At 37.1% G+C, this 24,438-nt stretch overlaps 1 protein-coding gene across 8 annotated transcripts in view; it reads left to right on the top strand.

Moving 5' to 3' along the window:
- NBEA (neurobeachin) overlaps nt 1-24,438 on the top strand; it is a 661,793-nt gene that overhangs the window by 586,963 nt on the left and 50,392 nt on the right. For all 8 annotated transcript variants that reach the window (XM_074330026.1, XM_074330024.1, XM_074330023.1 and 5 more), the window contains one exon: nt 11,195-11,347. In XM_074330026.1, coding sequence (XP_074186127.1) covers nt 11,195-11,347 — 153 coding nt within the window. The remainder of the gene's footprint in view (nt 1-11,194; nt 11,348-24,438) is intronic.

Raw genomic sequence — 24,438 nt, 5'->3', positions numbered from 1 at the left:
CCGTTTGTTTTTCTTTTTTTATTAAAGTTTATTGGGGTGACAATGATTAGTTAAGTTACATAGGTTTCTTAATAAAATTTTGAGAATTTACAGGGAATGGGGAGCCCATGGTCTTCTAGAATTAGCATAGTGTTCATAAAAAGCATTCAACAAATATTTCATATGTGAATTAAATATTCCTCTCTACATTTTAAGGCATCCTATCCTATGTAAGATGATTTATATCTTAATTCAGAGCTATATCCATATTACATCAAACTCTTTCAGGTAAAAACACCTGCTCACTCTTGTTTGACATCCTCATGAAAAAGAAACTTGACTTTTCAACTTAATTCAAAGCCCACACATTACATCAGAATCAGTCATTCTAATGTATGTATGTATATAAGAGTTTTAGGCTTTACTTTCTCTCCTGACCATTTTATTGATGCTTTTGATCACCAAATATCTGACCAAGTTACATGGCAATCTCTGACCACAGCAGGCTTTTCCCTCTAAAACTGCTGGGAGAATTCTCATATATGCCGAAACTCTTCAGAAACGTTTCCATTTTGTTATTGTGTTCTTTTGGCTCCTGGGGGCATATCATCAAGGACAAAGATCAATGTGGCTATCACTAATTTGGGAGGTGTTTTTTTATTTTTTATCCCCAAGCAGCCATACTGAATGCAAACAGGTACCATCCCCCACCTCCTCAACTTAATTAGTTCATAAGAAGCCCATTTCCACAGTTCAACGTTGCATGATTTGCTCTCATTTTCAGTTCTCTCCTGCCACCCGGAACCTTTCATATTTTATGATAATGTATCTTGAATATCTTTCCACGTGGAACCTTTCTTTTTTAAGTCTGCACTTTTCACACAGTGCAATAATTAGTTACACACTCCCATGGATGCATAGTATGTCTTTCTCTCTGATTGTTACTATGAAACAAAGCTTCAGTGAACATCCTTGCACAGACATCTTGATGAACTTCCTGTATATGTGTCAAGGATAATTTCTATTAATGGGACTGGCGGCTCAAAGGCTAGATACCTTTTTACTTTTGAAAGCTATTGCCAAACCAGGATTCCCGCAATGGTAATTCACTCCCACAACAGAGTGTGAGTGCCTCCTCCCCAGGCTCCTTGTCATTAGTATAGTAAACAGCCTGGTGTTGCTAATCTGGTGAGTAAAACCGGAGTTGTCTTTGTTTGGGCTTGTATTTCATGAACCAGGAGTGAAGTTGAGCATTTCTTATTTATTGAACTGTAAACTTCCTCATATGTTTTGCCCATTTTTCAGTTGAGTCATATGTCTTTCCTTATTGATTTGAAAAAGATCTTTGAAATTGCAGCAAGTTGATTTGCAAGTATGGTTTCTCAGTCTTTCAGCTTTCCTCTATCAGTATATTTCAGTTATGCTTTTGTTGCTGTTATGCTGTCCAAATGTATCAGTCTTTCCGTTTAGAGCGTCAGAATTTTAGGGTCCTCGTTAAGGGCATGTTAAAAGCTTTTTGCTAATACTGGTTGTACCTTGAGATTTTCTAAATTCATATTTAAATATACTGATTAAAATGTACAGTATTTTTTCCCTCTAAAATAATACCTGATTTAGCAGGGAAGAATACGTTACCAAGAGTAATGATAGTTTTGCTAAAACCTAAGCTTTTGATTTTTTTTTATCCCTAAGCTATAAAAATAAAGCATGTATATAAAGTAAAAAAATGTTTTCCATTTCTGAAGAAAAGTATCTCTGCAATATCTACTGACTTAGTGAGTTAATCATATAAGAGAGAACTAGAACCGAGTAGATGGCTTTATTCTGTCTCTCTGTATTAGTGTCAGTCTCTTCCTGTGGTAATGAGTACCAGCTGAGCAGAAGAGTGCTGGTGAAGTGACCTGTCAGGAGAGAAGTCTCCTGAGTTAAGTCAGACCAGTTAGTTTTTACTGTATATTATTTTATTTCCCTCCTCTAGCATAGTCTTGGTAACAGTGACATTCCACTGGCTGCAGTTCTTACACTAATTTTCCTTAATGCCTTCAGAAGTTGTTATATTACTTTTGAATAGCTATGTAGATGTCAGAAAAGGTAGCTGCGACAAAATGTCATTAAGGTGACATAGTGTAAATTAATACAGTTAATGGAGGTGCTCACCACTGACTCAGTGACCCATTATGAGCTCTTGTGGAATTAACGAATGCCAGGACATCAATCTTTTGGAAAAAGGGAAGAAAAGAGATGGCAGCTTTAAAACCTTGCAGTGAATTATATTCAGAAAGTGAAAACGTCTGGGTTGGTTTTGATTTCACTTGGAAGCCATAAAATTGTATGTTCTCTCAGCAAAACATATTAAACTGAAATGTCAGATTTGATGCAATAGGTATACAATTATGATAGCGTTAATAGTGGTCTTCTATCATTGTAAGACAGACTTTCAAGTCCAATTTCTCAGCAGCTTGAACTTGTCATAAGCTTGTAAATTAGAAATTGTGTTTGAGGATATTTTCTTCTTATTGATGGAACACATATAATACTATTAACTGTACCATGGGGTTTTAGTATAGCTGTTAAAATAAACTAGAAATCAAATTTACAGATACAAAGTGCCTGTTTTAATATTCATCTCGCCATTTCTTTAATAATATTTGGTGTCTTTCTGCACCATTTTTCATTTAGGAAAATGTAAACTACTTCGACCCTTTCCTTAAAGAGAAGCTGATTAACAGAAATCTATCAATGGGAAGAGAGTAAGCAGAAGAGCTATTTTAAGTAAGCAAGCTGGTGCCTAATGTGCCTCTGTAGGGGCACACTTACAAGTCATAACAGTAGAATTCATTCCTTTTGGAATAATCCTCCGTAGTTTTCAAGCATGCTTTTTTCCTGGTTGTTTGCTGCAGTCCTCAGAACAGTCCTGTGACTGTCATTATCCCTAATCTGTAAAGGAGGTTCTCAGATATTAAGTCACTTGCCTACATTGACATAGCAGGTAAAGAAGAAGCCAGAACTAGCACTGAAGGCTATTGACTTACATCAGTGCTTTAGCCATTGGCAGGTATGCTGCTTTCATCATTCAGCATGATCATATGGTCATATCCAGCCACTTGAAATGTTTGGAGTAATTGGAGTCATTTATTAATAAGTAAAAAACCACCCCAAAATTTAGTGGCTTAAAAAAAAATTTTTTTTTTTTTTCTCAGTATTCTATAATCAGTCTAGGGTTCGTCAGGTGCAGTTTGTCTTTGATTCATGTCAGTTCAACTGGGGTGGCCCATCAGGTCTGGGAGATTCAAGATGATTTCATTCGCATGTCTGGTGCCTTAGCAAGGATGGCTGGAACCGCAGGGGACTGGCTGGTCTTCTCTCCCTTTCCAGGAAGATTACCACACTTTTTTTTATGGGGGCTCGATACCAAAAGGATCGCAAAATGGGAACGGCAAAGCCACTTAATGCCTAGGCTTGAAAGTCACAGTGTGTCACCTCCACCGCATTCTTTTGGTCAAGGCAGGTCACAGGGTCAGACCAAATTGAGGGAGATGAGAAGTGGACTCCACTTCCTGATGAGATGAGCAGCAAAGTCATATTTCAAAAGGACATGGAGGTGGAAAGGACTGTTTCGGACATCTTAGGAAACAGTCTACTCAAGTCCTCTCTGTGGTCCCAGTTCACATTCCTCCTACATGCAAAATACGCTCAACTCCTTCCCCACAGAGCTCGTCTCGTTATTGCACTGGCTCAAAGTCTAGCATCTCATGATCTATATCAAGTCCAGGTACAGATCAGGTGCAGAATTTCCTAATTTAGAGACCTGGGAACAAAAAACGCTAGTTGTCTGTCCTGTGTACATTCAGCACACAGATAAGACAGAACCAGGTGAACCTCAACAGACACTGTGTTCAAACAAAGGGGAACTATGGGAGGTACATAGCAGTCACTGAGTAGCTTTCTCCACATGCATCCTGGCCGTAGAAAGTTGGGGCCAAGGCCTTCTTAAACTTAAAAAATGTGTGGGCTTTCAGTGAACTATTAAAATTTTAAATTTAATCATAAACTAATAAATTATAGTTCATGATTGGAAAAAACTCATGTCCACAAATCCTTTTCAGACAGGATCCTCTCTACTTCAGGCTGTGAGTTAGGATGCTGTTTATAAAGTTCCTAAGATTCTCCAAATCCCTTTGTGTAGCTGAGTGGCTCTACAAACCACTACCTTAAAGTTTGCAGAGCGTTTATAAAGAGACCTACAGGCCCACTCTTTACCCCGTGGCCATATTTTACTTATAGCACCTTAGTCAGTCTTTGTCCCAAACCCATCCTTAGTTCAAGAATCTGACAGGCCCTTATATTTCTCTAAATACTGCTTCAAAACTGAAGTTTCTTCCTTAGTTCATAACACTTTATCCATATATCATTAAAAAAAAAAAAAAAAAAACAGTGGTCACTTTGAGCATTCTGCCTGGAAATCTCCTTAACCGGAAGCACAGGTTCATTAGATACTTTATCTATCTTTGAAATTATGGTACAAACAAGTCTTGTTCATTTCCCACCACTCTGGAACACAAGTTGCCTTTCCCGTGCTTCTGAGAGCAACTTCCTTACAGATCATCCAGACTCCACCAACAGTCTCCTCACCCCACTTCCAGCCTCTGCCTACTGCCGAGTCCTATAGCTAATACCACGTGTTTTCAGTTTTTATTACTTCAGCACTCCACTTCCAGGCACTCATTTCTGTTTCAGCTAACTACTGCTGTATAACAAAATCACCCAAAACTTGGTCTTAATACGACGGCAACTATTTATTTGTTGACAATCATGCAATTGGAATTAAGGCTCATTAGGGACTACTCATCTCTCCTACACAGTGGTCCTGGAGTGGCTTGGCTGGGCCAGGGAAGCCAGGATGGCTTTGCTGTGTGTTTTGTGCCTCATCTGAGCTGGCTGGAACAGCAAGGGACTCTTTGCATGGTCTTCCTGGCAAGGTCGCCACACCATTTTATGTGGCTGCTGGCTTCTAAGGGGGCGAACACAGAAGCTGCAAGGCCCCTTAAATCTTAGGCTTCTCTGGAAATCCTGCAGTGTCACTTTGTCACGATCCAGTGTGTTGAAATAAGTCGGCCCACATTCAAAGAGGGGGGAATAGACTCCACCCCCCCATGGGAGCAGTGGTGAAGTAGAAATGCCTAAGGGGCACGTGGCATGGGAGGGGTTGTTACAGGGATCTTTGAAGAACTCTACAAGCTACTAATTTAAAACAATTTTAAGTTCTACTTTGGTTTACACCATCCAATTCAATCTGTGCCTTCGGACAAAACCAAAATCTGAAGTACAAATAGTTTATAAAAATATATCCAATTAGCCTATGTAACATATAAGTCTGTCTATATAGGTGATAAAAATACTTTAATCATCTGAAAAGTCTACACAGGTATTCATTCAAACACAATTATCCAAAGTGACAAAATTTTTTACTGATCACAGATGTAATTCAGTACTGGGTAAACTCAGCCATAATATTTTTGATCTGCATCTAAAAATATATATATATATAGAGAGAGAGAGAGAGAATATATATATGTATATGTGTGTGTGTATGTATATAAATAGAGTGAATAGCTTCTAAAATGTATTTTATGTAAAGCTGTGAAATTGTTTTACACACATAACCCTCATTCAATCCTCACATCTACACTGAGTTAGATGCTATCATCCTCACAGTTTTGCATACCAACAAGAAGCTGGTTTCTTTTTCAAGTGGTTAAGAAACTTGCCCAGTATAGCAAGAAGTCAGGATTTAAATTCAGATCTCTCTGATTCCAGTGCACATAAAGTAGCACTTCCCGGAAAGAAGAAGGGGCGATCTCACAACTGCCTGCCCACCCACCTCCCCCTTAACTACAACTAACAGGCAGCCCTGAGGTAATTCTGCTTTAACTAATATATTTTGCAAACCACAGCCTTCAATATTTTTTAATCACTATTTCATGCCTGAAATTCAGGATATGATAAATATATAGCAATGATGGATTCATTTTTCATTCCACAAATATATATTGCATACCTGTTATATGGCAGGCACCATTCTTAGCAAGGGAGTGGCAAGCAAAGGAGGAAATAGACAAGACCCCTTCGTCACGGTATAGCCCTTAACAGTGGGGCACGGAAGCATAAGTAAATGAACGGAGAAAATAATAACCACTATGCAGAAAATTCAAACAAAACGAAGTCAAAGAGAGTGACCGGCTTGCTGCTTTAAAAGGCGAAATAGAGAATGTAAGAGCCGGGACCCTGGATTTCAAGTGTTTAGGTTTGATTTCTGGCTTTACCACCTACACATGCAGCATAGTCGTTGGCAAATTACTTAACTTCTCTGCCTCAGTGTTCATATCTCTGAAGTGAGAAGAATGAGAATACCTATGTATGAAGTTTTTGTGAAGATTAAGAGGAATACATAAAGCACTTAGAACAAGACATAGTAAGATACAAACAAAACAGAATAAAACCTGTTATTTTAAGACTAAATGAGCAGAGGTGGCATTTCAGCTGATTCCTTGTCTTGTAGCACAGATACCGTAATTGTCACCTTCTTGGAAACAGTTGAATCTCAGAGATGAAACTCTGTTATTCATTAGGCTTATTTGTTCTAAATGAGCAAATTTTAAATAATATAATGTGAATGTAAATTCACCTTTACATCCTAACTTTTAAATTGAAAATGACATTTGAAGTAAGATTTAAAACAATGAAACCGAGGCATCAGATTTGCACCCACTCTGCTGCTTCAGCGACTTCTCACAAGACTTTTGGTGATTTTTCTCACTGTTCCTTCCCCTTCAGAAAAAAAAAAACCCAAACATCCCCAGCTCAGGACTTCAAGGTTCAGGCAATTTAGTCACTTAAGTGTTTGGTCTTTTTCAGGAGTCTTGAAAATAGCTGCACTCCAGAAATTTCTTCATATTCACTTTAAAAATCTGTCTGTTTTGTGACTGTCCCCACTATTAGAAATCTGAGAGTTTGTCCACGCCTTCAATCATCCAGTCTCTCAAAGTTTACACCCGCATCTTGATCTTGGTCTCCACCCTAATTTAAGACTACATTCTGGTGATGGAAGGTGAACGGACTCTGGGTGGTGAACACACACTGTGATATATAGATGATGTATTACAGAATTGTACACCTGAAACCTATGTAGTTTTGTTGACCACTGTCACCCCAATAAATTTTAATAGTAACAATAATAATAAAAGACCACATTCTGGTGGGCCAGATGAGAACTGGAGCAGAGAAAAACGTCTCACTTAGGGGTTCCTGGTAGGGCTCTTTCTTCATGACTGGCCCCAAGTAATGCCTTCCAGAATGTTCCTGCTGAAGTGCACTTCCCCCTGCCATTCCAACTCCCAGCAGGGCAGCTGCTTCTCAGCCTTCCTGGGTTCTCCCGAGTGGGGCCCGGCTCTCAGCCCCTTCTTTCCAAAGTGCTTAAACTAAAATGAAATAGGTCTTGCTTCTCTCACTTCTGCACTTTGGGTACAGTTTTTCTGGCAACTTTAAAACGCACTTTTTCTAAATTTAAATGGAACTCTTTGACACTTTTGAGTCTTTTAACAAAACTCGCGTAGGCAAGATAACCTTTTTTTTAAACTGCAAACGTTTCCCCTCAAGAGGTACAAATTTTGTTTCTGGGAGCATCCTTCATCTTTTATTTAATAAAGTACTTTGTTGGCTCTTTTCCTGTCTTGAAGCATTCTTCCAACCATCTGCATAGCCCCCAGAAGATTTCGAGTGCTATTGAAATAACTTTATCTAAGATCTTCAGTAGTTTAATATTTAATGAGCACCTACTGCATACAAAATATACCACCAAGAGCTATAGGGAATTCAACAAAATGTAAAGCTCACAAAGTAAGGCCAAGAATCTGCTTTTGCCCAAATTGTTATTCATGTAAAATTCTAGGCTTCTTATGCCTTTGCAAATCTAATTTAATGGCATTCAGTGAAATGCTATTACAGTGGTAAGTAAGTAAATAATAACCATATATATATATATATATATATATATATATATATATATAAAACCCTATTCCACAGGAAAGAACGAGGAATAATATATATGAAAAACATTTGAGCACTGAGATAGTTGAAGATAAATTGAAAGTCTTTAGGCTGTTTAAAAAAAGAAAAAATATATGGGCATATATCCATGTGGGCATATATTCCTCTCTGTCCTCAGGAAAGTTTCTGTCGTCTAGTTCCAGAGAGAGGACATGAACACAAATAACTCGCAGAAAGCGGTAGGGAAACCCCTGACTTATGTGAGCCTATTACATATAAATCACCTTACACACCGAGCAGCTACATGAGCTTACATTCCTTTCCCCCTTTTAGACCATTGTGGACGCTGTTGCTATTCAGTGTCATGTAAAACAAGCAATGTGCAAACAGCAGTTCTTTATCTCTTCTACATCTTTTACTAATTTCCCATGTTTTTCCAAACGAGGGCAAGATCAAAAGAAAGTGGTATCTTTTATCTTAATGCATTAAAATAATAAGTTACTAATTATAATTTTGGTCAGCTCGGACTGCTTGCTATATTTTACCATAAACTGGGTAGCTTATAAACAACAGAAATTTATTTCTTGCAGTTTTGGAGGTTTGAAGTCCATGATCAAGGCGCCCACGTGGTCAGGTTCTGTGTCTGGTGAGAGCCTGCTTCCTGGTTGGTAGAGGGCCATACTCTGGCTGTGTCCCCACACGGCAGAGAGACGAAGCAAGCTCTCTCAGGACTCTGACAGGGCACGAACCGCATTCACAGGGCTCCGCCCTCCTGACCTAATGCTCCTAATACCATCCCATCCCATTAGGGGATAGGGTGTCAATGTGTGAATTTTAGAGGAACCGAAACATTCCATCTGTAACCATTACGTGTTTCTGATTGACTACAAATACTATGTGAGAATAGTGATGATACTTCACTGTGCCTTCTAATCAGTGACCACAAACCTTTACCAAATGGCTCCTTCAGTTCAACGTAATACACACTGTCATCCTTACCTCGCCCAGAATCTGATCTCATGATAATCCTTGCTGTTCTCATATTGCTGAAGCACCCTTAGCCTCCATTTTATCCACCAATTAAGCTGTATCATTATTTGCAAATAAGGGTGTTTATTTACCCATTAGTTTTTATTTTCGCCCTACTCAATTTCCCTTTTTGCATTCAAGTCACTGAAAATTTATATCGATTGATATTAATCTCACAGTCATTCTCCTTTTCCACAGTTCACTGTGGCTGTGATGCCTTGTACATAGTTCATCGTTAATATATATTTGCCTCTCAGTGTGACCCACCTGATTCCTTCTCTTTCGCATCCTCGGGTCCACAACTTTATTTACTCACCTCTGTTGCATATTACCCCTCCTTGATAAAGTCCCATGACATGTCCCCTTGCTCACCACAGTTAGCAGTTGCCCTTCCCTCTTTCCTCCTGCCCTCTTTCTCCTCCTCCTCCTCCACGCACACACACACACACACACACACACACACGCACACTGGTCTCACCCCTCTCCAATCAGCCATTCACTTTGTCACCCAGTGTCTTGCTTTGAAATAAATTTGATCATGTCAATAACTCTTCTTTAAAATTGTTACCAATGAGATACAATCCAAATGGCCGAGCATGGCATGAAACTTTTCTTCATCATCTGGATTCCTATACCATCTCATCCCCATCTTGATCTGTCCCCTAATACATGCTATAGTCCACCATTCTCTGTTCCTGCCATACCTTGATGTTATTCCCTGGAGGTTCCCCTGCCCCTTTCCCCTTCATCTTAACCATGCTCTAACTCAAATGTCCCATCTGCAGTGAAGTCTCTTCTGAGTTGCCCAGAGTCCCCTGCTCTCCTGTCTGCTCCCTTGTACTTTGTACTCCTCTCCCAGCTATTACTGTTGTCTGTCATCACCATCTGTTTATACATCTTCCCCATAGACCAGACGTGAATTTACTCAAAGGTAAGGCCATGTGTTGCTCATTTTTTGTTTTCTCAGTCCCATCACAGTGCTTGGTAGTCTAACTTTACTATATGAAAAAAATAACTATCAGAGAATTAGGTAATGGACTTTAGAAAGATTTCTATTTAAATGGTTTAAGTAGAAGAAAAACTGTGATTATTAAAAAGTTAAGCTCCATTTATCCAGAAAATTCATTGATGTTGATTGTGTTACACAAACAAATGTCCCTATGCCTTTCACAATATAATTTAAAGTTAATTTAACTCTCATCTTCATGTTTGAAAAGATCAGTATTTTTTCATGGCATAGATAGTGTAAATAACAACTACAGTGAGGTTTTTTTTGTTTTTACTTTCTCCAGTTGCTTTAAAAAAGGACAACAAATAAAAACTTTTAGGATCATAAAATCAGTTCATTTTGATATCAGATTTATTCTCAAGTCACATAAACCACATATCAGACATTGTGCGTCAAACTACTTTTCCTTGAATGCAGTTGTTAATGCCATACTTCTATATGAGGAATACAAGTTGTCTTCGCATCCAGTTTATTAAGAACTTATTATTCAGGTGGTATCCATTAAATATTTAAAACTTATTATCACAATTTTACTAACAATTGTCACCCCAATAAATTTAATTTAAAAAAAACAACTTATTATCACGTTGCATATTATCTCTTCACTGTGTTTAGAGGTGGGTATAAAAATAATTTATCTTGCCAAATTACAAAATAAAAATGAATCTCTTCATAGAAAGCATATATTGTAATTGCCAGTGTAGTCAAAAAAAAAAAAAAAAAGATATCGCATGATTTTTAACCAATACTAGCAAAATCTTTTTTTTTTAATTTGAATATTTCAATAATATTTGGAAAAGTTTGCCAAACAGCAGAGACTTGTAGATTATAGCTTTACATATTTGTTTACTAATGCTATTGTTGATTCTATAACCTATTTCTCTTGACTAATTTGTGGCAAGATAAGATTGAAAACCGTATAAACAAATTATCGAGCAAGTTATTCAAGAAAAATACTTGTCTTCTCTTCCTAGACTCTTTCCCAAAACAAATTAAGAATAGAATTAAGTAATAAAATATTAGATTTAAATAAAGAAATTGTTTAATTCAATTTACAGTTGTCATAAGTGAATAGTTTTATTCAACTGATTTTTAAAGTGGTTTCATGGGCCACATTTTTGTTTTTGGCAGGAACTAATTCCAGAGTTCTATTACCTACCAGAGATGTTTGTCAACAGTAATGGCTATAATCTTGGAGTCAGAGAAGATGAAGTGGTGGTAAATGATGTTGATCTTCCCCCCTGGGCAAAAAAACCTGAAGACTTTGTACGGATCAACAGGATGGTAAGAGAGATTTTGTTTTTGCCTGAGCAGTCACCAAGAAGTCAAAATGCTCTTTTGTTTCTTTTGTTTCTAACTATTAGTAGTCTTTTGTTTCTCACTATTAAGGAACTGTCATTTCACATCTATAAATTGATTTCTATAAATTCACATCTATAAATTTCTAGGTTGAAATTTAAGGAAAAAAAAGAAATTTACTGTTGCCTTTTGACAGCGTTCTTTACTATAGAGTGGATTTTCCTTTCATGAGACCTAATAAAGGAATAGTAATTTAGTTATATTTGCTCCCTTAGGAGAAGATAATCAGATGAGCATCTGTTGACCAGTACAACATACTCTAAAATGCTTAAAAAAAAAATGCCCTTCCTTGTTTTTGTCTACTGGCTAAATCTGCACTCTTTTTTCACTCATAAATTATTCAAAACAAAATAATTGACATTTACAACATATTTGTGTATAGGAAATTTATAAGTGTGAAACACACCTTACAGTGTAACATACTTGACTTTAAGAGAACACCCATCTAGAAAACATTCTTATAGAAAATGTGATTATTTTAAAAATCTGTATGACAGGTGCTTGGGCATTCAAATAAAAAAAATGTGTTCATAGAATGTTTGCATGTGGGAATTTTATAGATTTTAATATATTTTATCCATATTTAAGGAGATTTTCATCTCAATGTGGTTATGGTATATGGAAATGAACCATTTTACCAAACAACCTCTCAGATATTTACTGAATGAATGAATTATGTAGGAGAGATTTCAGCATATTACCTAGTTTGGTCCCAACTAGTCAAATTGCATGAATCTTTCACTCAGGCAAGCAAAGTAACCAAAAATTGTTGGACCAGATTTTCTCTTGCTCATTCTGTTGAACTCAACTGACTAAACAGAAGTTTTCATGTGGGTGCTAATAATTAATAAATGCCAATAGGTATTTTGGAAAGAGTGTGACTTGGAATTTTATAATTTCCTGCTCTTGAAATGGGCTCTGCCATTTACTAGCTCCATTGCCCCAGGTAATTAATGGAACATCTCTAGCCCTCACACTTCTCATCTGTAAAATGGGGAGGATACCTTATGAATGTTTTTAAAATATCATTATTTATCATAAAATTCATTTGTTTTTAGAAAACAATTGAATGATTTTTAGTAAATGTAGAGTTGTATGACCATCGCCACCATCTAATCAGTTGATGAACATTTGGGTTCTTTCCACTTTGGGGCTATTATGCGTAATACTGCTATGAACATTCACATACAAATCTCTCTGTGTACATATCTAGGAGTAGAATTGCTGAGGCATATGGTAAATTTATGTTTAAATTTTTAAGAAATTGCTTAACTGTCTTGCAAAGTGACCATACCATCTTACATTTCCACTAGCAATGTATGACAGTTCTAGTTCCTCTATATCTTCACCAACACTTGTTATTGCCTGTTTTTTGTTTTTTTGTTATAGCCATTTTAGTTGGTGTGAATAATATCTCATTATAGTTTTAGTTTGCATTTCCTTGGTGACTAATGATGTTTGAGCATCTCCTCATGGGCTCCCTGGATGCTAAAAGATTTTTAGATATATTTTAATAAGATGTTAAGTTATCATTTATTATAGACACAATGTTTGTGTTCATCTCTAGCAAAAGAAGTCCATATGCCCCTAGAATTAGTAATTTTATTAATGATATGCCTAATTGAAAAAGAAAAGGCTGTTATGCTTCTGAAAAACAAATCCCCAAGGTGGCATCTTGCACAGAATTTTTTGAATGCAGGGAAAAATAACAATTATTTTGGATGATAAATCATCAAATAATATTGATGTAAACTAAACAAGCAAAACCATACACTCTTGACAAAACCTGCAGAGAAATCACAGTACTTCATTCATCTTGTATGTTGGTAGGTAATGAAATCCAACTAAATAACCTTTTCAGACAAATGAAGTTTCTAGATTTTTATAGCTAAGTGAGAACTTTTAGAACCATTGTTATGGTGATTGTTCTAAAATGTGTTACTACTTTGTTCCCCACCCTCTTGTACAAAGGATGAAACTTCGTTTCTTTATTATCCCAAGTACCCATTATTATTCCGTGATGTGATACAACTCTATATCTAGTCTTTTTCATTTTCTTATTTAGATGGTCAGCTATCACCAGAGTTTGCTTTAATAGTCATGCTGATTAGAATTTGTGGCTTATCATCACCTCTAGTCTACAAAAATTAGGTAATCACATTTGTCAAGGCCGAATGATAAATAAGAGTCAGTGATGTGCTGTTTGAGGCCCTAGAGGAAATGTAAACTTCGGAGCTTTGGTAAAGCTGATAATCTTCTACCTCAGGTTTCATTGGCCATTGTCTGATCAATTCCAGATTTGGGAGTTGTGTACCGAAACATGCAGTGACAGAACCTACCCTTAATAAGTGGAATGTTACTGTTACCCAATTTACACCTCTTCTTATATATAAACAGCTATATGGCTTTAGGACACTCTCCTTACTTTCCTTGTGTGGTTACTTACAATTTTTTCTCTACTTTCCTCATTCCAAGACTTACTGCTGGCAACTGCTGCAAGGGTGGTACCCTAATCTTACTCACCATTCCTCATGCCCCAGTGATGGTCCTGAGTCATCCCAATGGAGATGTTGTCCAAGATTAACTAATGGCCATAGGCTCAGTATAGCCTACACCATTATTGTAGGCTTATAGCCAACACCGTTACTGAGTGTTTATTCTTTGTCAGATACTGTGCTAGAGCTTCAGGTGCATTATTCTTTTAATTCTCAAAAAACTTTCTGAAATAATAATTATTCAGAAACCTAGCGAGGTAAATTCCGTTGCCAAATATCACCTCCTTACCAAAGTGGCAGTGTTCTTATTCAGTCTGGAGAATAGAGTAAGGAGTGGCTCGAGGAGCTGTGGAAGGGAGAAGGGAGAGGAGACGGGAAAGAAACACGTCTTCTCATCAGAAGCCAGGATCTTGGGGTCAGAAGAAGAAAAGAAAAGAAAAGTGGGAATTGACCCAAAATAATCAGCATGTTCCAACCCCAACAGCTATGCAGACCTGACTTTCAGTGATCCTATTGATAACTCTGTCCCCAACCTGGACCCTGTAAGGCTCCCTTTCCCAGCAAGTAAAACCTGGGCTCAGAGCTGAGGAAGTCCCAGGTCTCACTGCCAGCAGGTGTGAGAGGAATGCTATCCTTCAACTCTACAAATGGAAGCAATGGCACTAGGTGACATTCTAAACTTTCTAGTAGTCACACACAGACCTAGATCAGACCTTTATCTGAATAAGGAAACTGAGACCCGGAAAGGCAAAGTGGCTTACCCAAGGTCTTGCCCTTAGTGCTTTTCCTTATCATGCCTAGCATCATCGGTTAGAACTCTGAGTGTAATGGCCCCTGGACCCACTTATCGTCTTTAAAACTTCACCCATATTTTGAATTAAATATGCTTTTGTTTACCAACTTGAGAGCCAACCACATTAGACTACTACTATTTCTACTGCAATATGTGTTCCAAACACCAAATTATAAAGGAACTTTGGAATATAGCCTGTATGTTATTTATAACTATCTATATCCTATGCATGGATGACTTCGAGACCCCTAATTTTTACTCAGACCGACAATTCAGTTTTAATCAGTGGCACTCTGGCCTATCTCGTTATTCCTGTGATCACCATGTAAGATTTTTTTAAATCACTTTTCCTTAGACATACCTGATTCTCACCAAATGGTTTCAAATCATTTGGGTTTTTAAGAGAATCCCAGAGTATTCATTGAAAGGTGAAAGATACAGCCTGAAAAATGATTATCATACTGTAAAGACAATAATTTACTCCTAATACTAACACCTCTTACTTCTTATATCTTGTCTCCCTAACAGCTTAAGTGCTACTGAGCAAACGTCAAGGCAAAATCCAGTGCTTCTTTAAAATAAATCTTACTCTTTAGTACCACTGTAACTACATATTCATCAAGGCAGTGCGTACAACGTCCCAGGAACTATAAGGATTGCATATAATATGGTGAAATAACTGTTCTTCAGAGATTTGCTCTCACATATTCAAAAGATTTAAATTTGATAACTTACTAAACTATAAGAGACAAAATACTTTTGCATTTCTGGAAATGTCATAAAAGATTTTCAGAAATGAATAGTACATTTTTATTATAAGTAATAAGTTCCAACTTATGTTCATGAGGAAATGAAAGAAGCAAGGCACTGGGGTTTTTCTCTCTTCTAAACCAAATTCCTGTTATCTTATAGGCATTAATGAATTTAGTAAGACTTGGGAACGGAAGCTTTACTCCATGGAGTGAAAGGCTTTACACAAAAGTCTGCATATTTGGGAAAATCAAACTGCACGGTCCTGGTTCTCTGCCGCACCAGTTTGCAATGGCAGGTTAAATCGATCGTATGCAGGAAATGCCTAGCTACCTCGTTAAGTGACTTGAGAAGTGTTCCTTCTTTCTGCTTCTTGGCCTGAGTTTTCCTTGAAGGGACTCCACAGAATTCAAAGGGAAGATTCTACATCTATAGCAGCATTTTTGGTTGCATCAGAATTAAAGCTAAAGGACAGAGCCAAATCACTGCCTCTGGGAACAGCCTTAAGCATCAGAGCTATCAAAAGACACCTTGCAAAATGTAGCTGTGTCTCTGCAGCGGCTCTCCTGTCTCAGTGTCGCCTGCACTGAGTTGCCCTTCACAGCACGCTGTTTGTAGTTTCCTTTGCTCCAACCTGTGGTCATTTTTCCCATCATACTGATGGGAAATAATCAAACTGATACCACGCAGATATCATGTAGACATCTGTGTTAAAACTAGAAAATTCAACCAATTATCTATATGTTTTCTTTTTTTTTTTTTGCTTTAGAAATATTTATTTGATGAATATTTCTCTAATATGCAAAGCCCGGGTGGTAATGTAAAATATAGAAGTGTTTGAATTTTCCATCAATTTTCCATGAATTCCATGAACACTACATCCATTTTTTTTATATTATTTTATAACATTATAAAAGTTTCTTTATACTGGCTGGATAGTTCATGTAAGATTTAGTTCTTATCAAATGGGTTTAGAGAAAATGTGCTCTAGTATATTTATAACTTGGACTAGGATTATCTTCAGTTATTTGAAGAAGTTCTTCCTAATGAGCATAAAGTATAAAATGAAAGTGTCATATATCCCAAAGAAATGGCATTCACAGTGGTAAGACAGCCTGCGTCTCTTTGTGTGGATTAGTACTCTGTGTCCATGAGCATTCCCTCCTCCTTTTTTCAAACTGTCATTAAGACATTCAAATTAAAGCAGACAAAAATAATATTATAAAAAGGAATGGTATCATTGATTATAAACGATCAGTTTAATTATCTCATGCCAGCAATTGAAAAGGCATTTGATGCATTTGTAGAAGTCTTTACATGAATACAACCTCATTTCTTTTTCTAATTTTTAAGAATAAAACACTACTTTCATTTATAATGATGTATTTCCTTTAGTTTACTGGTTTTTGAATTATAGGCAATAATGTATGTAATTAGTTAGAGTTGTTTATATTTTCTAGTTACAGTGACAAGGATTGTGTTTCACTGAAGAAATTCCAAAATTCACTGTGAAATTCCAAATTTTGTGTAATCAGAAAACCTGGAAAAGTGACACAGACACTTTTAGTAGACATTCCAATAAATTCTAAATGCACTGAGTTCATGCATCAAGAATTGGTTTAATTTATCCACACCAAGCCAGGCTGATTACGGCCAACTCACTCATGAAACATTAATAAAGCACTGTGTTCAGCTCTAACGTGATTATAATCTGACCTCCTCACACAGGACAGAAATAGAAAGTCTCTCTGATAACATTACCCTAATGCTGGGTTCATCAATCATAACGTGCCCTTTTTTAAAACTTGTTTTATAAAAAGGCCTTTCACGGATGTGCCCTGATAATCTCCCGCGGCCTCAGCCCCGCGGACTCCCGGCGCTGCTGGCCCGGGGCTGGACTGTCTGCAGAGGTGGAGAGAGCAGTGTGAACGGGGTGTTGCTTCTACTCTGTTACATTCTGTATAAGGTTTTCATATTTTCAAGAAAACATCACTTTTGTGATAGGTAAAAATTTGCATTGGTGTTATATTAAAAAGCACCTTGCTCAAAGAAAGAATTTTATGCAAATAGCAGAACCTCAGAATTGTTGAAAGTCTTTCGCAGGGACTTAAAATATTGAGATGGATATCTTGTGTGTGAGTGCTGCTCTGCCACCTGTTAGCATGACACCTGGGACAAACAAGGCACCCTTTTCCGTTGGCGTGTCAGTGACTTCCTTATCTCTGACAAGGGGGATTTGTTCGTGACATAAACCTTTACTGAGAGCCAGTTCTGAGTAAGGCATGATGGAAAACACAAGGACATGGATCCTACTCGGAAGCGAGGGTAAAGTAGAGAAATTCCATCATTTATCCCACTCGTGAAAGGCCCATAGCATATGTCATACTGCTCTGGGCTCTGGAAACACAGACACGAGCAGCCCAGTGAGTGGCCTGCAAGAGCTCACACTCTAGTCCGGGGCACAGATACAGTAAAGGCTGAGAGGTGCTGTCATCGTATAGTCCACGGATCCTTGGTGAGCGTTCCAGGCTCTGTGTATGTGTGTGCAGTACACACGTACTCACTGAGCTTACAGACAAAGCTCAGTGGGAGACAGACAAAATGAAGGAATAAGTAAAATACCTAGTGTGCTGAAAGGGGAGCAATGCCATGGACAAAGAAGTGTTAATAGTTCCAGGTAAAGGGACCAGGAATGCAGGGCGGGTGGTAGTGTCCCCTCGTGGTGAAGGTGGGACTTGAAATAAGTCCTGAAGGATATGAGTGACCAGGTGGCTCAGGGAAAGACCACTGCAGGCGGAGGGAGCAACTGGCATGGACGGGCTTGGCAGGAAGCCAGTGGGGACGGGTGGAGAGGGCACAGGGCACATGGGGAGGAGAGGACTGAGCGGTAAGGAGCCAGATGGCGGAAGGCCTGAAGGCCATTGAAAGCACTTGGCATTTTCACTCTGAGTGAAATGCAGTCATCACAGGGCTGGGGGCCGGAGAGTGCCACGATCTTACTACTTTTGTTTTCTTTTTAAAATACATTATTGAGATATAACTCACGCATACAATACAACACACCCATTTTAAGTGTACAATTCAATGAGTTTTACTCTAGTCACAGATATATGCAACCATCACCACCATCAATTGTAGGACATTTTCATCATGAGTAAGAGAAACTCGCATACCCTTTAGCACCCCTACGCCTCCCAGCCCAGGGCAGCCAGTAACCCACTTTCTGTTTCTATAGATTTACCCATTCCGAGAGTTCACATAAATAGGAATCATATACTATGTGGCCTTTGTGATTGGTTTCCTTCACTTAGCATGGTGTTCTCAAGGTTCATCCATGTAGTAGCATGTATCAGAACTTCATTCCTTTTCGTGGCTGAATAATATTCCACTGTCTGCATAGAGCACATTTTGTTTATCAGTTCATCAGTTGAACTACTATTTAGCTGCTTTTTGAACTACTTTTTGGCTATTATGAATACTGAATATTCCGTGTTCATTATTATAGAATTACAATATTATGGTTATTATCATAATTACTATTATATAACATTTCTTCTATGAACATTCACGGACAAGTTTTGTTTGAATGCCTATTTTCAGTTCCTTTGGGCATACACCTACAGTGTTGCGAATGACAGGGTACGATGGGCATATCTGTTAGGAAGCGTTGTGAGAGATAATGGTCACTTGGACCAGGGTGGTAACAACGAAGACAATAAGAAATTAATGGATTCTTGATGTATTTCAATGTTAGAGCCAAAATTTTCCCTCTACAACTTCCTAGCAGTAACCATTTGCACTTACCTTTCTCTAGTCTAGAGACAGGTAAGGGAAGGGGACAGGTGTGCAGAGTGGTGATGGCTGGAGCAGCAGAGATAACTCCACTACATTTTAGTAATTTCTGCTGGGAACATGGTGGGGATGGGACTTTAGTGCCCATCGTCCGCTTTGAGTTCTAGCAGAAATTCCAGCATCAGGAAAAGCAAAAGTCAACACATTTATCTTCCACTAGATTGTGATCTTTTTGAGGATATGGAATGGTTACTCACCCGTATAGCCTCCAAAGCTAGTGTCTGATGTATGGTAGGTGGTCAATAATTTGGAGCTGGAGAGAGAGTAGACTACGTTCACTTTGCTTATTTGCATTTCAGTGAGACATGCTTCTGGAGAAATTCGTCTTGTTTATCGCAGTCTCCCTGTGGCCTAGAACACTGCCTGGCCCATGACCCATGCTCCATGTTGAATGAATGAGTGAATGAATAAATGATGAATAAATGTTTGTTCCCTCTGTTTGAAATTTTCTTACCCCAGATGTTCTTAGAGTTCACTTCCTCATTATAGTTCTTAATTGTCACAAAGTCCAGAAAGCCTTCTCTGACCACTTCCTGTAAATCAGCAGTCCTCTCCCGATCCATACATACTCCTTAATGTTCTTTCCTGCCTTTTTCTTTTCCTTAGCGTTTATCACCTTCTGACATGCTCTGTATGTTGCTAATATTCTTGGATTTTGTTGGTCTTCCCCCCACGACAGTGTAAACTCTCTGGCAGGGATTTTGGTTTCTTTTATTCATTGCTGTGATTAAGGATCTAGAATAGTGTCTGGCACATAGCAGGTAGCCAATCAACATTTGTTGAATGAATAAATGAGCTTTTTTCCCCCACCTTACACCCTCACTTTTTCACATTTCTTTTCTTCCTTCCTCTTGCTTAATCAACCAATAAATATATATTAAAAACTTACTATTTAATGCCATGTTAGGAGCTATGAGAAATGCAAAAGAAGCAATAGACATATATGGTCCCTACCTTCCAACGGCTTATATTCTAATTGAGGATACAGTATTGCAAGTTTGAAACTAATTGGTAGACCCCATTCCTTTACATAGCACTTTACATTTATATGTAACTTGATTTTCACAAGTAAATTCATATACATTGTCTTACTACTTAAGCAGAAGGGTACTAACTATGTGTCATGGAAATTCATAGAATAAGTCATAGAGTATGAGCTGGAGAATTCAGGAAACAAACATTGGACTAGAATTAGAAGGGTGGATATGACATGAAAAAGAAGCAGGAGGATAAAATGCTTTCATTTTAAAGAGAAAAGAGCAACAAAGCCTCAAAGGTTGTACCAGCTGCTACGTGTCTAGGGCCGTGAATTGTCTGTGCTCCTGGAGCCAATGTTATACTGTGTGTCAAGAAGTCCTAAGGAATGGTGGGAGGGTAGGATCAATGTTTGAAAGGCCAGAGGGATCAGGTCAAGTTTGCACTGAATGTGTGATGCTAAGAGGAACCTTGGAGGATTGAAAATAGAGGATGACAATAGGAGCATGATGGTTTCACAGGTCTGTTCCAGCCGCAGGGTGCAAGTTGGGTGAGATGAGAGAAAGACGTGGAAGTCTCTTACAGTAGCCATGTAGAAAGCAGTGAGAGCTACGGCTAGGACGGTGCTTGTGGGAATGGAACTAGCCCTCTGTATAATACATCCAGTAAGCAGTCAAGTAATAGGATCATTTAAGCCCTCCTCGCAAATGAATAGTTAAAACAACTATGTTGTCCTTATTTAAAGTAGTTGAATGTTTCACTGGGTAATAGCAACAACTTCAATTTAGTCATGAAGAGAAGCTAGTATAGATCCTACAGCAGTTGCACTATAATTTTCTGATTGTCACCTTGAATATATTCAACTCTATTTAGAGATTTTTTTCAATATCAGAAGCACATTTTTGAGGCAATAAGAAAAAGGGCTGGGAAGTATTTTCACTCTAGTGTGGAAGAGGAGCTAGGAAATTCAGTATTCTTAAATAAAATCATTCAGGAGAAATAAATGCTCTCTCCTCACAGTTTATTCCACTAGCCTAGTTTCCTTTTCTCTAAGTTTTAGAGATGCTTTATCCTAAACCTGCTAAAGAAAGAATTCGCTACCATCTAATACCCAAGCGACATTATGGAAATTAGAATTAGGTAACTATTGTCCATCTAAGAGATATCCGCTCTGTTTTAAATCTCACTTTATTTCCTTCCTTTCAGATCCCCAGGGTCAAGTTATGGATTGGGAATTGGTTTATGTATGCTTAAAGCAATTGCTTCTGCTTTTAGATATGCAAGTAGAGGGATATGCAAGCTCTTAAGACCATTATAACCCTAATAGCTTAGTGATCAAGTATTTCTTTATATTCTTCAATTGTAAGTATTTGCAATAAAACCTTATTTCAAAATCCAAAATGGGGTTGTGCATGAAAACTGTTCTGAAAGAATAAGCAGATAGTGTGTATTTATAATAGTAACATATTAATACAGTTTAGAGGACAGTTAAGTCTCAGGCCTCAGCTTTAGATAGGATTTTATGCTTTAATTATGTGATATCTAAAATTCAATTCTTAGATATACATTTGATTTAGAACCAGATTTAGTTTTTAAATGTTTTAAATGGATTTTCTTTTATTTCTGCAGTGACTAGCAAGACAGGCAATCTATACGACTTTATCTGTTTAATCTACTCCCTTATTGCTTCCTTGTCATTTAGTGAAATAATTCCCAAAAGAAAAATACCTGAGGCAAAATTATTTAATGACAATTGTTTATTGGTTAACTGTGCTGCCTCTCTAACATGTAGAATAGAATAGGGTAAATAGATTTTAAAAATTTAATTGAAGATTATTTTAAACAACTATGAACTAATCAGTTTTAAAACTGAAATGAAATGGATAAATACTGAGAAAAACATAAAATGTCAAAATTGGCACTAGAAGAAACAGACTTATAAGCCTTCAAGAAATTTAAATGGTAAAATCTTCCCTTCCCCCAAAATATCTAAGGCCATATTATTTTACAGGTTAGTTCTACCAAATTTTTAAGAGATAATGGATTAATTTCTTATGCAAGTTGTTCCAGAAAATATGGAAAGCCATGCCGCTCACTTATGAGGCTAGTGTGATCTTGATTTCAAAAGTAGTTAAAGGGAGGAAAAGGAAAAAGCAATATAATATAAATGTGTGGCTATAAATATAAAAATTCTAAATAAAATACCTAACAGCCCAACAGTGTATGAAATATGTTTTTAAAAGTGTGTGTGTGTGTGTGTGAGTGTGTGTGTGTGTGTGAGTGTGTGTGTGTGTGTGTGTGTGTGTGTTGCAGAGATCAGGAAAAAAGCCAAGATGCTCTTGTTTTATCTAGTGCTCTTGTTTTATCTAGTTCTCAAAGTTGAGAACAAATCTGTAAGAAAAAATAAAGAAGTTTAACTAATAGTAAGAGTTGCCAGAAACAAAATCAACTTATGGAAATTGATAACATTTTTCTGTATCATCAATAACCAAGTATAAAATGTAAGTTCTAAAATGTTACAATTGTATCAAAACCTATGAATTATCTGAAAATTAACTTAACCAAGAATACCTTGGTCCTTTATGGAGAAATTTTTCATTTTTACCAGTAATAAAGTACATAGAAAATGATCTATATAAATAGACATTCTGGAACCTTGGTTGGGAAAACCTAATATTAATTTTCCCAAATTAATCTATAAATTTTTTGGAATCCCACTCAAAATTATTTTGATGTATCTATACATGTGCTATAAAAATTATAGGAAAGAATAAAGGTCCACAAATAGATAAGTTAACTATGAAAAAGAAGAATAAATTGTACTGCATAGTAAAATATATAAGAAATAATGGTAATTGAGATAAATTAAGAAAACAATGGAAATAAAAAAGTGCAAGGAGCTGGAGATACGCACAGATCTAAATAGATAGATGATAGAAGATAGATAGATAGATAGATAGATAGATAGATAGATAGATAGATAGATAGATAGATAGATAGATATTAGGTACATAGATAGATACATAGGTACACAGATACATAGATGATAGATAAGAGAGAGGAAAGGGAGGGAGGGAAGGATAAGAGGGAGGGTAGGAGAGAAGAAAAGGAAAGAAAGAGAGACCTTACAATCTTTGTATTGGTTCTAATACTTGGGCTATTGATTATATTGCTTTTTCTAGTTAGATTGTCATATTATCTATAACCAAAAGCAATTTTATGTCTTCATTTCAAATATATATTTACACTAAATATGATAGCACACATCACTGAGAAAAAGGTGTCTTTGTTTGATAGACAGTATTGGTAAAACTGACTTATTATATAAACAAAAATAATTCTGATTCTATCTGATACCACATATGAATGAAAATGGACTCTATATGGATTAAAGACTGATATGTGAAAAGTAAAACCATAAATATAAAGCTAATTGATCAAAAAATAGAAAGTTATCTTTGTAACTTCAAAACAAAACCCCAAAAGCACAAACATAAAGAAAAAAATTGATTATCTCAAAATTAAGAATTTCTATTCACCAAAGAACAATATGGGTAATGTTAATAGATGTGACATTTGAGAGAATGCATTTGCAATATTTAAAATCAACAGGGAGCTATTATCTAAAATATATAAAGAACATTTGCAAAGGAACAACCTAATGACAGGAACCTCTGTAAAAAAAGAAAAAAGAAATGAGGCAAAAGTTATGAATAGGAAATTGACAAAAGAGGAAACCCAAAAGGTTAACTAGTACGTTTCAAAGTTGTCACACTTGTTAGTACTCAGAAGAATACAAATTAAACCAACAGTGAGGTATTATTTTGTATTTACTAACATTGGCTAAAATTAGAAATCTGAATAATACAAAGAGTCAGTGGGGATGCGGCACATGGAAACCTCCATGCACTGCTGGAGGCAGTGGAGACGGAGGCAGCCATTCTGAAGAGCCCCTGGGCTCTGAGGACTCAGGTTCACTTTCTGCACATCCAGTGCAGTGACACCACAGTCTTACTCCAGAGTATGAGTTCCAGAGGCATTTTCACAAAGATCCAAAAAGGGATGTAAAAGAGGATGTTTGCCACAACTTCTTGTCGTGAGGTGAGAGGCGATGTAGTAGTGCTCACCACTGGAGGAGCTTTGTGCAGCCA

The sequence above is a fragment of the Rhinolophus sinicus genome, linkage group LG04 (assembly GCF_036562045.2).
Source record: "Rhinolophus sinicus isolate RSC01 linkage group LG04, ASM3656204v1, whole genome shotgun sequence".
Classification (NCBI taxonomy): domain Eukaryota; kingdom Metazoa; phylum Chordata; class Mammalia; order Chiroptera; family Rhinolophidae; genus Rhinolophus; species Rhinolophus sinicus.
This window is presented reverse-complemented; position numbering and strand designations above follow the sequence as displayed.